This window comes from Micropterus dolomieu, linkage group LG15 (genome assembly GCF_021292245.1).
Source record: "Micropterus dolomieu isolate WLL.071019.BEF.003 ecotype Adirondacks linkage group LG15, ASM2129224v1, whole genome shotgun sequence".
Classification (NCBI taxonomy): domain Eukaryota; kingdom Metazoa; phylum Chordata; class Actinopteri; order Centrarchiformes; family Centrarchidae; genus Micropterus; species Micropterus dolomieu.
The window spans coordinates 2,187,076-2,199,192 of record NC_060164.1 but is presented as its reverse complement, the minus strand read 5'-3'; the positions used below and the strand labels follow the sequence as shown (position 1 = coordinate 2,199,192).

At 39.7% G+C, this 12,117-nt stretch overlaps 2 protein-coding genes across 2 annotated transcripts in view; both read left to right on the top strand.

Moving 5' to 3' along the window:
* LOC123984461 (stromal membrane-associated protein 1-like) overlaps positions 1 to 5,907 on the top strand; it is an 80,594-nt gene extending 74,687 nt beyond the window's left edge. Inside the window, exon 7 of the mRNA XM_046071374.1 lies at positions 5,545 to 5,907. Within this exon, the coding sequence (XP_045927330.1) occupies positions 5,545 to 5,907 (363 nt within the window). The remainder of the gene's footprint in view (positions 1 to 5,544) is intronic.
* Positions 5,908 to 11,593: 5,686 nt separating this feature from the next.
* The window catches only part of LOC123984460 (stromal membrane-associated protein 1-like), a 40,233-nt gene continuing 39,709 nt past the window's right edge, over positions 11,594 to 12,117 (top strand). Inside the window, exon 1 of the mRNA XM_046071373.1 lies at positions 11,594 to 11,608. Within this exon, the coding sequence (XP_045927329.1) occupies positions 11,594 to 11,608 (15 nt within the window). The remainder of the gene's footprint in view (positions 11,609 to 12,117) is intronic.

The following is a 12,117-nucleotide window of genomic DNA, read 5'->3' as shown; positions in this document are numbered from 1 at the left end:
TGATATTGATATCTCAGTGTGTATTGATAATGCATTTTCAACACACTACTCCTCACTCCATGCGCGCACACACACACACACACACACACACACACACACACACACACACACACATACACACAGTTCTGGCCTCCTGCCCACTATGTCCTCCTTCCTCGCTATGTATTTCTCCTCTTGTCATCTTCTCAGTTTATCCTTTGTTGATCATGAGTCAACACACTGTGGTTCTCTTCCCTCCCTTTGTCATCCTCTCTTCCTGTTTTTGCATCTCCTTATCGTCATCCAACCTCCTCATCCTCTCCACCTTCCCTGCTTCCAGTCCTCTTCATCTTTCCATCTCCCGCGTTCCACATCCAACACTCCTCCTAATTGCCCTCTGCTGTCCTCTGTCTTCCTGCTTTCCCTTTTTCCCTCTCCCCCTAGACAAACCTTCTCTTCCCCTTCCTCCTCATTCTTCCTCCTACCTCCACTGCGGCTGTCTGTCTTTGGCATCATTGGCTCATCCAGCCAGTGACAGTTTTATTATTCTCTTTTATAGAGTTAATAAGGCATCTGTCAGCCACAAGAAGACAATCCACTGTCTGCAGCACTACTGCAACTACTGCTGCTGCTACTAGTAACCCCTACAGCTACCACAAGTGCCAAACACTGTCAAATCAAAGTTGGTATTCAGTCTCAAACAGCAAGACAATAGTGCAAAGGATGCTGGAGTAAATATTTTTGTGTACATGTGGTAGGTGGATAGGAGATATACAGTCTGAACACACCAGTTACAGTTACATTACTTTGTCCAAGCATCCATGTGACAGAAAGTGCAGAAAATACATGCATTTATTTTTCTTATTATTTTAAAATATTCATTTTAAGAAACACTACATGGAGTCAGGTTTTGGTAATGTCAGCTAACCGTGAATGGCATTGTCATTTGGTTTCACAGTAAAGGTCTACCATAGCTTTGACATTAAAATGCATTCAGTTTGAAGCACAGGCAATGTGGATGTGTAACATCTACAATAACCTATACCACTTGATCAGATTGGTTCAGCACTAAGAAAGGCCTGGCTCTCTCTTCATTTGAGGTAAATAGAGCTATTTTAGAATTTACAATTTGACTACTACCGCTGCTAGCGTAGAGCTATAGCACCGCTGCAGCCTCTGCTTTCCTCTTGTCATAGACTTGCTTTTCAACTGCACTGTCTGTCTTCCATCCTCATGTTTATTCTTCCTCATTCTCCTTTTCATCCTCCATTTCCTGTCCGTCTTGTATTTGTTCTCTGTATTCCTCCTTGCCTCCCTCGCCCCTACTCCTGCTCCTCGCTCCCACCGCTAACCAATTTACATCCCTCATCTCCCACTCATCTCCTTCCGCACTGTTTGTTTTTCCTCTCTCTCTTTTAGTGTTGTTTGCTCTTTGTGTGTTCCATCACCTCGCTCTGCCTCTCCTCCGAGGGTAAGACATTTGTGTCGTCTGCCTCTCGTACATGTAAAGGAGGACGGTGGATTGTCTTGTTGTCGTGTCACTAGCCTCTCTGTTAAGGGTGGTGAGCTGCATGTGTGTTTTGTTGTGTGTAAGCTTTGTTGGTTCCAGGTTTCATCATTTCTGCATGGGTAGTCAGTGATGCAGTGCTCCCCAGGGTTTGAATGAAATTGTTTTTGGGAATTCAGTACAAATATTTTTACACCGAAGCCGTTGATAGCTGGTGTTTTGTGCCAGCATTCACTATTTTTAATAAAAGAAAATCTGTTTAAGTTGTTATAAGAGTATTTGGATCATTTTTCTTACTTGATAGTTTATAGCAGAGGAAGGCATGAAATGTAGTGATAACGAGGGGGGTGTTATGCAACAAAAGTCCGTACACAGGGATGCTGGGATAGATGGGACACATCTTAAGGCCTCTACTCTTCAATCTTGGCCGTCTCAAATGGGAGCTCTGTCACAGCTGTGAGAGAAATGTGGAGAAATCTCTGTTTTTCAAACTAAAGTGATTGTCCTAGATCGCACCGTGAGACAATTCCTTGATGGCTGATTTAGAGCTTTTGCTACAAAAGACAGCCTACGCAAAAATGGTCAGTGGCAGAATTCGCTCACAATGTGACTGCTGCTACCACCCACATCTACAAACAAACCAATCAGCACATGACAGAATACATAGCGCAGGTTGAGCATGTCTCTGCTTGCGTATTTTTGTTTCTATTTACATCGTCAACCTGCGATTCACACAATCTGACATTTCTATAAATGAACATTTTACAGTTTCACCCACATTATGACCAATACTAACAGTCCAAGTACTGTAGACCCGAAGAGGCCAAACCGGATAAAATAAATAAAGTAGTACGATAAAGTTTGGAAGATATGGAATCATACAGGTAAGTTAAAAGTCAGTTTGAAGAGGTGTGTTTTTAGCTGATGCTTATAAAGATGAATAAAATACAGAATTAGTGGAGCAAAAGCTCGCACTTAACAGTAAATCTCGACTAAAGATTTGTGAGAAGAGCTTTTATTTGCTGCCTTAAGTGTGTTCCCTCGTATGTATGGGCTTAATGATGAATAGAATTTTGAGCTGTATTCTTGAAGCCGTTGGACATCACTAAAAGCGTCTTTTTTGTGCTAAAGTGCTAAATGGGGTTACAAAAATGAAGAAGGGATGAAGTGGAAGCACAAAAACATTTTTGTAGCTCAGTGGCAGACAAAAATGGTTTGATTGTAGAGATACTTGCCAACTGGTGAAAACAAGACAAAATAACTCCTTGTACTTGGTTGTCAAAGCCTCGATTTGAACAACAAATTGCAGTCCAGTGGAAGCATAAGTCAGGTCTATTGAAATAATTCTTGAAATATTAAATATTAAGTATAGTAAATATAGTAAATATTACTTGAGCAGATTTGTCTGATAGACTTGATGAGAGCGGATGATAATATTTTCTGATTAAAGTTTCTGTTTTATGCCATATTAATAGAAGATATCTCTTGAAAGCCATCCTTAGTTTCGGAATGAGCTCAGCGGAATTCCTCTCTGAGAAACTTGCCCTTTAAGTTTCACCATGAAAAGCGCATTATTTGCTTATTATTGCGTTGTCATCTTTTTTTCTTCCGTCCACATTGTTTGACCTGTTATTGTGCAGGTGCTGAAGGTGGTAGAGATCTACAAAAACTAAATGTCATGCCTCTGTGTGCATGTTCAGTACGCTGTTTCCCTTTTGTGATGTCAGTCGGTACTGTCCACTTAATATAAGCCGCATGCAAAGCATAAATACCTGATACACAAGCTGCTACCTGCTTTCTAACCACTGCTTATCAAGCACTTTTTATAATGGCATTATCTCATGCTTTGATGTAATTAGTATGCCACGGGTACCCGGGGGATCTTATGTCCACTTTCATGTACCTAATGAATATTCATATACAGTATTACCATTTCTGGCAGCTAGTTTCCTTATCTTGATCACTTCAATTCAAAATGACTATCATCTGTCATTTTTTATAACATTAGGTGTGGAGTCTTTGTTACCTTGAACTTCATCTGGAGATGTTGTGATCTAGTATCCTCATAACCTTTTATGTTTAAAAAAAAAAAAGCTGGATGGGACCTCACTGTCAATGAAAATAACTATAAAATAAAAGAAGGTATTTAAATAATGACACACACGGTAAATTCAGCGTAATGTACATTTCCGTAGCACCCATTCCATCAGTACAGCAGTTAAGTCAAGTCATTCTCACCACTCTGTTGCTCAGAAACACTGTTCTTTTAACCATCTGAATCTTTCTTGGCCTTGTCATTATGCTCTTTAAGCTGCTGGAAGGCTTTTAATCTTTCTGGACTGCATTTATATGTATTAAAACAGCAAAGTAGAAGTGATTTGGAATGAAATAGTAAACAAGAATAGTGTGACAAAATAATGTCAACTAAAAGTCCACCTATTAGCTTTTTCTGAGCTTTCAACCGCATCTCATGGTTTTCATCAGTGAATGGACCTGACTCCAGATTTCATCTTGGCAATGTTGAAGTGTTGAATGTGAGACACTTTGACTTTGACTTTGATTGTGACTTTCCATTCAGTGCTCTTCCCGTTTTCGGTCAAAGCTCAGAGAAAACTAGTAGGTGGACCTTGAGAGTGGTTATCGATTGATGGCCTCCCCTCCCAATTCCGCTTTCTCTCTCTTCAAACACAACTCACAATATGTCGCCAGCCGTTTGTCAGCTGTATCACTTGGTGTCATCCAGGTGATGCAGCTGACTAAAGGAAAACTCAACGTGTCTGCCAGCATTTCGAGAAGAATATTGGCAGCATGTCCATCCAAATCCTGAACATACAGCGGGGAATTTAAGCCTTTTATGAGTGACATTTAGGATTTTCGTGTTTCTTTCTCCTCTGTCTCACAGTAGCTGTGTGGGATGTAGCATTGAAAAGCAATGTAATCTCATTTTTGTAACACTGTGCATGGTTGGAAATGTCTGAAATCAAATGGACAGGCATAACATAATGTGTTTTCGTGTTGCTCTCTCCCTGCAGATACTCTTAATGGAGGTGTCCTCTTTTCAGAGGAGATTTATGTATTGTGTTTTGACCATGTATGAGTTTGGCTGATAATGATGTGTATATGTTTTTTTTTGAGCACTGTGCTTGTACATCTATTTTGTGCTATAAAAAATGTTTCCCCTAAAAAGGTCCTGTGTGTAATATTTAGGAGGATCTGTTGACTGAAATACAATATAATATCCATAACTATGTTTTCAGTGGTGTATAAAGACCTGACATAATGACCCGTTATGTATTTATTACCTCAGAATAAGCCATTCTATCTACATACACCACGGGTCCTCTTACATGGACATCGCTATGTTGCGCCGCCATGTTTCTACCGGAGCCCAAATGGACAAACAGCTTTACAGAGCGTGTTTTGTCACTATGTTGAATATGTACAAGTGGAAGGAGAAAAAGAAGGAGTAGCAGCAGTAATCATCTGTTTTATTAGAAGTAAGAAGAGACATGTAGACAAATAGAGCACCACACATTTTTTAGCACAAGAGCTGATAGAGCGTGTCGTTCATCAGTGGTGTTAAATAATTTGAAGTATATATTTTATGAACATTTACAGTCTTTAATATTTTAATACACTTAGTAGAAATACCATTCCTTGACATTCAGTAAATAGTTTGAAGTGTCTGAAAAGTACCTAAAGAGGTGGATGCATAATTTGGCAGAAAAGATTTTTTAGCCTCTTTTCTCAGCATAAGTTACGTTATCGCCGACGAGGTGCATACAATTGTCGGCAGGCAGGCAGGCAGGCAGGCAGGCAGAATTCAGCACCGGCAGCAGTAGTGTGGCATTTGTTTGTATGATTTTATTGTTTTGGTTCGGTAGCTTTTATATTCTACAGTTTCTAGTGATGTAAAGCAGACCCGCAGCTTATCTGTACCCTGGTGTTGCATTCTTGGACTGGTCTCCACAAGCCACAGAGATCACTGTTACTTACCACTGGCATGGAGTGGCAGGCACTCGTGTTGTCGGGACGGTGACCCTCCAAATAAAATCCAGTACACCAGAGACGTTCTGCTTGGATTCAACAACCCACCTTTTAACTTGGTGTTCCCTAACTTTGAGGAGCTTGATCATGGCTCGGGGAAGAGAGGTCACGCTGGCGCACCTCTCCGCAAAGTGAGGAAGCGGGGCCGGAGAGGAGCGAGACGGCAACCGTTGGAGCGCATCGCCCTGGCTTCCATTATAATGGCCAATGCCCGGCCCCTCCGCAACAAGATCGACGATCTCCAGGCCCATGTCCGTTATTATAAATTTAAGGAAGCTTGCATCCTGGTGCTGATGGAAACAAAGCTGGGGAAGAATGACCTGGACAGCGAGATGGCTATGGACGGGTTTGGTGTGCCGATGCGTACGGACTGAGAGGATGCAATCACCAAGAAGTCGCAAGGTGGGGGTGTGCGTTTGTACATCAAGGAACGCTGCCGCCTGGACTGTACGGTGTGGGAGGAGTTCATTACATAATTTGAGGACCTGGATGAGCTCACAAATGTTTTGTGTTCCTGGATCTCATACTGTGAAGATACTGTAATTCCAGAGATGTAAAGATTTACCCCAACAGTAAACCTTGGGTGAGCAAACATCTAAGAAAAAATATGCTTTTAAACATGGCAGTGTCACTGAACTAAACTCTATACAAAAATAGATCAAACGGGAAATAAAGAGGTGTAAACTCGATGTCCATGATTTTTGTAAAGAAACGGGTGCATTAAGGGACAGTCTAATTAATTCTTCTTCTTCTTACTCCTTTTTTTCCTGAACGCAATGTTGTGAACACTTGGCCCTGGCCCCGACAACGTTAGCAGATGCGGCTACTACCCATTGTGCGGACCAATTAGGCTTCATTTTTTATCATATTTTTAACCTGTCTTTGTGCCAATACAGAGTCCCAAACATATGGAAACAATCTACAATTATTCCCATCGCAAAAAGCAACCACCCCAAAATTCTGAATGACTACAGACTTGTGGCTCTAACTTCATTAGTCCTTTGAAAAACTGATAAAGAAAGAACTGCTGGGTAGGACTGAACACCTCCTCGACCCCCTACATGTTGCATACAGAGCCAACAGGGGGGTGCAGGACACTACCATAACTCTGCTCAACCTCATATACAAGCAATTACAAGGTCACAAAAAACATGCCAGACTGCGGTTTGTGGATTTTTCGTCTGCCTTCAACACCATCCAGCCACATTTATTGGTGCAGTAGCTCATAAAATTTCATGTTGGAACTGCAACCTTTTGGGCTGGATTTTGGACTTTCTCACTAAAGCTCCGCTTTAATCTTGAGAAGCAGCGGAGCTGCAGTCTCTATTCATTCACCCTACACTGTAACTTTCCAGCTAAACTGAGGCTTATTGTTGACCCTTTTCTCTCTCTCTCAATTCAATTTAATTCAATTCAATTCAATTCAATTCAAATTAGCTTTTTATGTGTAACAACAATATTGCCAAAGCATCATACATACAACATGAGAACAATCAACCCCATACATTTCATTAAACAAGTAATTAAAGCGTAAAGTAATCAAAGCGTATGTGTGTTTGTTAAAAAAAATGAAGAAATATAAAAAATTTAAATAAAATAAATAAATAAAACGGCAAGTGTGTGTGTGTGTGTGTGTGTGTTAAAAAATAAAATAAATAAATAAAACAGTAAGTGTGTGTGTGTGCTTGTGTGTGTTAAAAAATAAAAATATATTAAAAATAAAATAAATAAATAAAACAGTAAGTGTGTGTGTTAAAAAAAAATATATTAAAAATTTAAATAAAATAAATAAAATGGTAAGCGCGCGTGTGTGTGTGTATGTTAAAAAAAATAAAAGTATCTTAAAAATAAAATAAACAAAATGGTAAGTGTGTGTGTGTTTTAAAAAATATATATATTAAAAATAAAATGAATAAATAAAACAGTAAGCGTGTGTGTGTGTGTGTGTGTGTGTGTGTGTGTGTGTGTGTGTTTAAAAAAATATATATATTAAAAATTAAAATAAATAAATAAAATGGTAAGCGTGTGTGTTAAAAAATAAAAATATATTAAAAATAAAATAAATAAATAAAACAGTAAGTGTGTGTGTGTATATATTAATAGACACATTTTTTTTTTTAAATAATTCATTGATTAAAAAAATAATATTATTTAAAAAAAACTATCTGTGTTAAATGTAAAAACAAAACAATTACTAAAATATCAAAATAATAATAATTTGAAAATCTGTACTATTATTCATCAGTCTGAGGTTCCACTGGTACCATATTCAATATATATTTCTTTCTGCTTGTTGATAATTTGGTTTGGTCTGCTTGAGTTGGTGTTGCTGTCCTGAGGCTGTTGGGGACTTGTTACTGCAGAGAGCCTCAGGACCAGCTGGCTGAGGGGACTCTTCTCTGGTTTCAGCTCCTGGTATGTTAGGGCTTTGTGATGATATGTCTGGGGGTTAACTGATTTTAAGTGATTGTAAAATTTAAGTGATCTTTTCTGTATTTTTAGGAAGAGGGGGTATTGGCCGAGCTCTGCTCTGCACAGGTTATTTGGTGTCGTTCTCTGCACCTGCAGGATGCTCTTACAGAACTCGGTATGGAAAGATTCTATGGTTGTTTTGTCCCATTTGTTAAATTCAAGTTTTTGCCCCCAGATTTCGCTACCATATAGAATTATTGGTTCTAGTACAAATAGGAAAATTTTCAGCCAGATTTCAATTGGAATATATATTTTAATGTTTCTTTTTATTGCATAGAAAGCTCTCTTTGCTTTGTCCCTCAGATCTTTCACGGCCATGTTGAAGTTCCCTGTGTATGTAATGTTGAGGCCAAGGCAAGTGTAGTTCTCTCTCTCTCTCTCTCTCTCGCGCGCGCGCCTGTCATTCACCGGTCTTGTGTAGAGTTTAGCGTGCATGCCGTGCTGCCTACAACTGGATGCATGTCGCGGTTCCTCGCAGGTCTATTTCAAATAGCAGGCTATTTAAAAATGTTATGCAATATTCTTTATGTGGTTCATCAACGGTGATAAATTATCCGAAGGTCCCGCGAGGTGCGAACAAATCAGCACAACACCGGTGAAGCTGGGGCTCCTTCTCTTCAGCAAGTGTTCCTCCACTGCCCCTACCTACACGCTACGCCTACACATGCGCACTGACGACCCAGGGTTAGGGTTACAATTTAGGATTTTTTCACGCACTTTAAAAACATTTATTGAGTTTTTTTTCTTTTTACATGTTTATTTACAGCATTAAACATTGAAATGTATATTGTAATAGGCTGTATATTAACTTATTGGGAAAAAACTGGTAGTTCTATGTAAAATCAGACGTTGAGCACCCCCATATCGCCAAAATAGCATGATCCTTGTTTTGCTGCGAAGCTTCGACTGTGAGATTGACTGTTGAATCAGGCTCCGCCCATCGAAGCATCGAATCTTCCACTATATGTCGAAGACCCATATGTCTGACCCTTTATTTTTTAATCAATGTTGTCGTCATTGTTGTCCTGTACTGTATGTCATATTCTTTGCTACTGCAGCAAAACTAATTGCGCCTCGGGGACAAATAAAGGTCTTGAATTGAATTGAATTACTGGTTTAACATCCACTGTGTAAGGAGGGCGACCCGCCAAATGGGAAGCCAAAATCTAGAATGAGACAATTCCTTTGAATAAATAAATGCTGCTAGAAATGGAGCGTTGCATTAGTTCAAGCAGCGAACTGAAGTCACAATTGATTTGCTGACTGGCATCTGACTTGCATCATTCATGCTTTATATATCAGCTGCTCGCAAAATTAAGGAAGTTGTTTTGCCATTTCCATCAACCTTTTGTAATGTGATACTTCAAAATGCGCATAAAAGAATGTTGATGGGAACACGACTGCTCTGTCAATTCTTCCTCCACCCCGTCGTGTGCATCAAGGCTTTTGTTATTGTTGATGTGTTTAGGAGATTAGTTCTCCCAGCAAAATTCTCTGATTCTTTGAGAGTTTCCTCAAATATCTTTTTTGTTAAATCTAACTATAGTCATTAACTATAAATGGCCAATTCATTGAAGTGTCTCTGACTGAAAAAACATGGTTGAACAATGAACTGGATTACATATGCAAAGAAAATCTTTATAATTAAATAGGTAGTTTAGTCAGCAAGGGCTTTTTTTGTAGTGGGATGGTACCAAAAGCCCTAATATCTTAAAAAGTCAGTTTTCCCCTGACTAGTTTCGTTAATGCTTTCCCTGTGATACCTGGTGTTTCAGATTGTTGGTCAATATGAATGCACAGCGCAAACCAACCTTTTGCTGCTGTACACAAAACGACCTTCCTGCTGCTTCACGTTCTGCTGTTCAGGCTTTGCTGCAGTCCCAACACACATCAGTTCACAGCCAATGCATTCCTGATTAGGCGTGGACACGGTAATTGTTTTCATTGCCTTGGATTGGAACGACATTGAATTTAATGTGGTCCATCGATCTTTTGTTGGGGGGAAATTGGGTTTGTTACCAGCTTTGTAGATCTCTCATTGCCCACGTGTTAACCTTTTATACTCTCTCCGCCACTTTTTTCTGTCAAATCTCACTCAGTCTTTATCTAGCACTGTCCTTCCTTCATCATTCTTCTGTCTTATTCTCCAACTAATCACTACCTCCTTCTCCTTCCTTCTATCTGTCTTGTTTTTTACTCCCACCTATTCCTCCCACAGTACCTTTTTTCATATTCCACTCTCCTAATTTGCTTTCAGTTTAGAAACTCAATTAGTATGATTACGTATCAGAAACAGTATTGCCAAAGCAGCACAGTAACCCTAACCCACTGCCAAACGGTTGAAAAGTGTAAATGGAAATATTTGGTATTTTCTACTCAATATATGACCAGAAACCTTCCAGAAGCTAAATCTCTGTTTGATCTGGAAATACAGTGCTGTCTTTCTATTTTCTGCTATAAAACAATTGAGCAGATTTCCTACTAGTTGTAACTTGTGGCATACCACAAATATGCAGAGCTTCTTCTTGTCTCTAAATTTCAGGTACTTGGGTTAGGTTTTTTGTAAACAGGTATGTTTACATTAATGTTTCTTGCCATAATGTATTGTGAGTATCCTTGATCCCTCACAGGGAAGGCACTGAAAACATTTCTTTCCTCAAAAAACATTTGCATAGAGAATATTTTGACTATGTTGCACTCATCAGTATTTTTATATTACCAGTGAGCTAAATGGCTATTGTGAAAGGTGTTGCTCATAGCAACGAGCACACAGAGAATTATCACCTGGCTCTGTGGTTCCCTCAGCTGTACTGACCTTTTTGGCTTCTTTCAGCTCATTGTTTTGGTTCACGTTCACAGCTCTTGTCTGTTTCCAACAAGATGCTGCTGTTTTCATGGAAAATATCTGATAAACTCACTACCTGCCCAGCAGAAAACAGCAGACACACAGAGTTACCAGACATAGATACTTTTTCTCAGGAGTTGATGGAGACCAAAGCAGGACATTACTCCAAATAAATGCATGTCTTCTGGATATATGAATAGGAAACAGTCTCAGACTCACACTCTTAAAACAATGTTCCATTGTGTCACTAGTGATCAACAGCTCCGAAACCTCTTCACTGAAACTCAGGAATATGGTTTTTGTTTGTAGATCATGAAGAGTCACCCCAAATGTTTACACATTGGTTGGGAAACTTTCAGGATACACCCTGTAGTGTTTCTCAACGGGGGTGTTCTGAGGACGGTGGGGGGCCCTGGAAGCAATATTTTGGAAAGGTGGGGCGCTGAGCTGCTTTTGGGGGGCGTTTGTTGGTTGGAAACTCTAAGGCGAGTTTAAACCAGAGATTCACAACAATACGAGTTTAAACTTTAAAGAGGTGGTATTATGCTCATTTTCAGGTCCAAAATCTTAATTAGGGGTTGTACCAGAACAGGTTTACATGGTTTAATTTTCAAAAAACACCATGTTTTTCTCATACTGCACATTGCTGCAGCTCCTCTTTTCACCCTGTGTGTTGTACGCTCCGCTCTTGAGCTACAGAGTGATGCATCTTACTTCTACAAAATCTTTGTTGGGAGTTGCACATGCTTAGTTCACAGGTAAGGACTACTAGCCAATCAGAAGCAGAGAAGGGCGGGTCGTAAGAAACAAGGTAGTGTGATCCAAATCAAAGCCGCTTCAGACTGCGGCCGTAACCTAGCAGATGGTATAAGTTACTCTCAAGTCCACAACATCATTGTTCCACATCTTACCATCAGGACTAAACGTTGAACTGTTGCTGGTGTCCTGACTTTATGCTGACTTTTTCACTTTGCAAACCTGTTACATGCACAAAAAAGATATAACTCAATAAAGGAGAAGGGAAAAGCCAAAAAGCATAATACCACCTCTTTAAACTACTTGCAAAAAAACTGTGGTCTGCAACATTAAAACCTGCCAGTTTGGTCCACCACGACTGGACGAGACTGTGTATTTTTTCTCCGTCAGCTACTTCCTGCTGCCTTCACAGGAACGGGAAGTCAGAGTATCATCTCTAAAATTTTACCCACATGGCGTTTACTGTGTAAACTCTGAGGAATACACCGTCTTGTTATGGCAGTGGTTACAC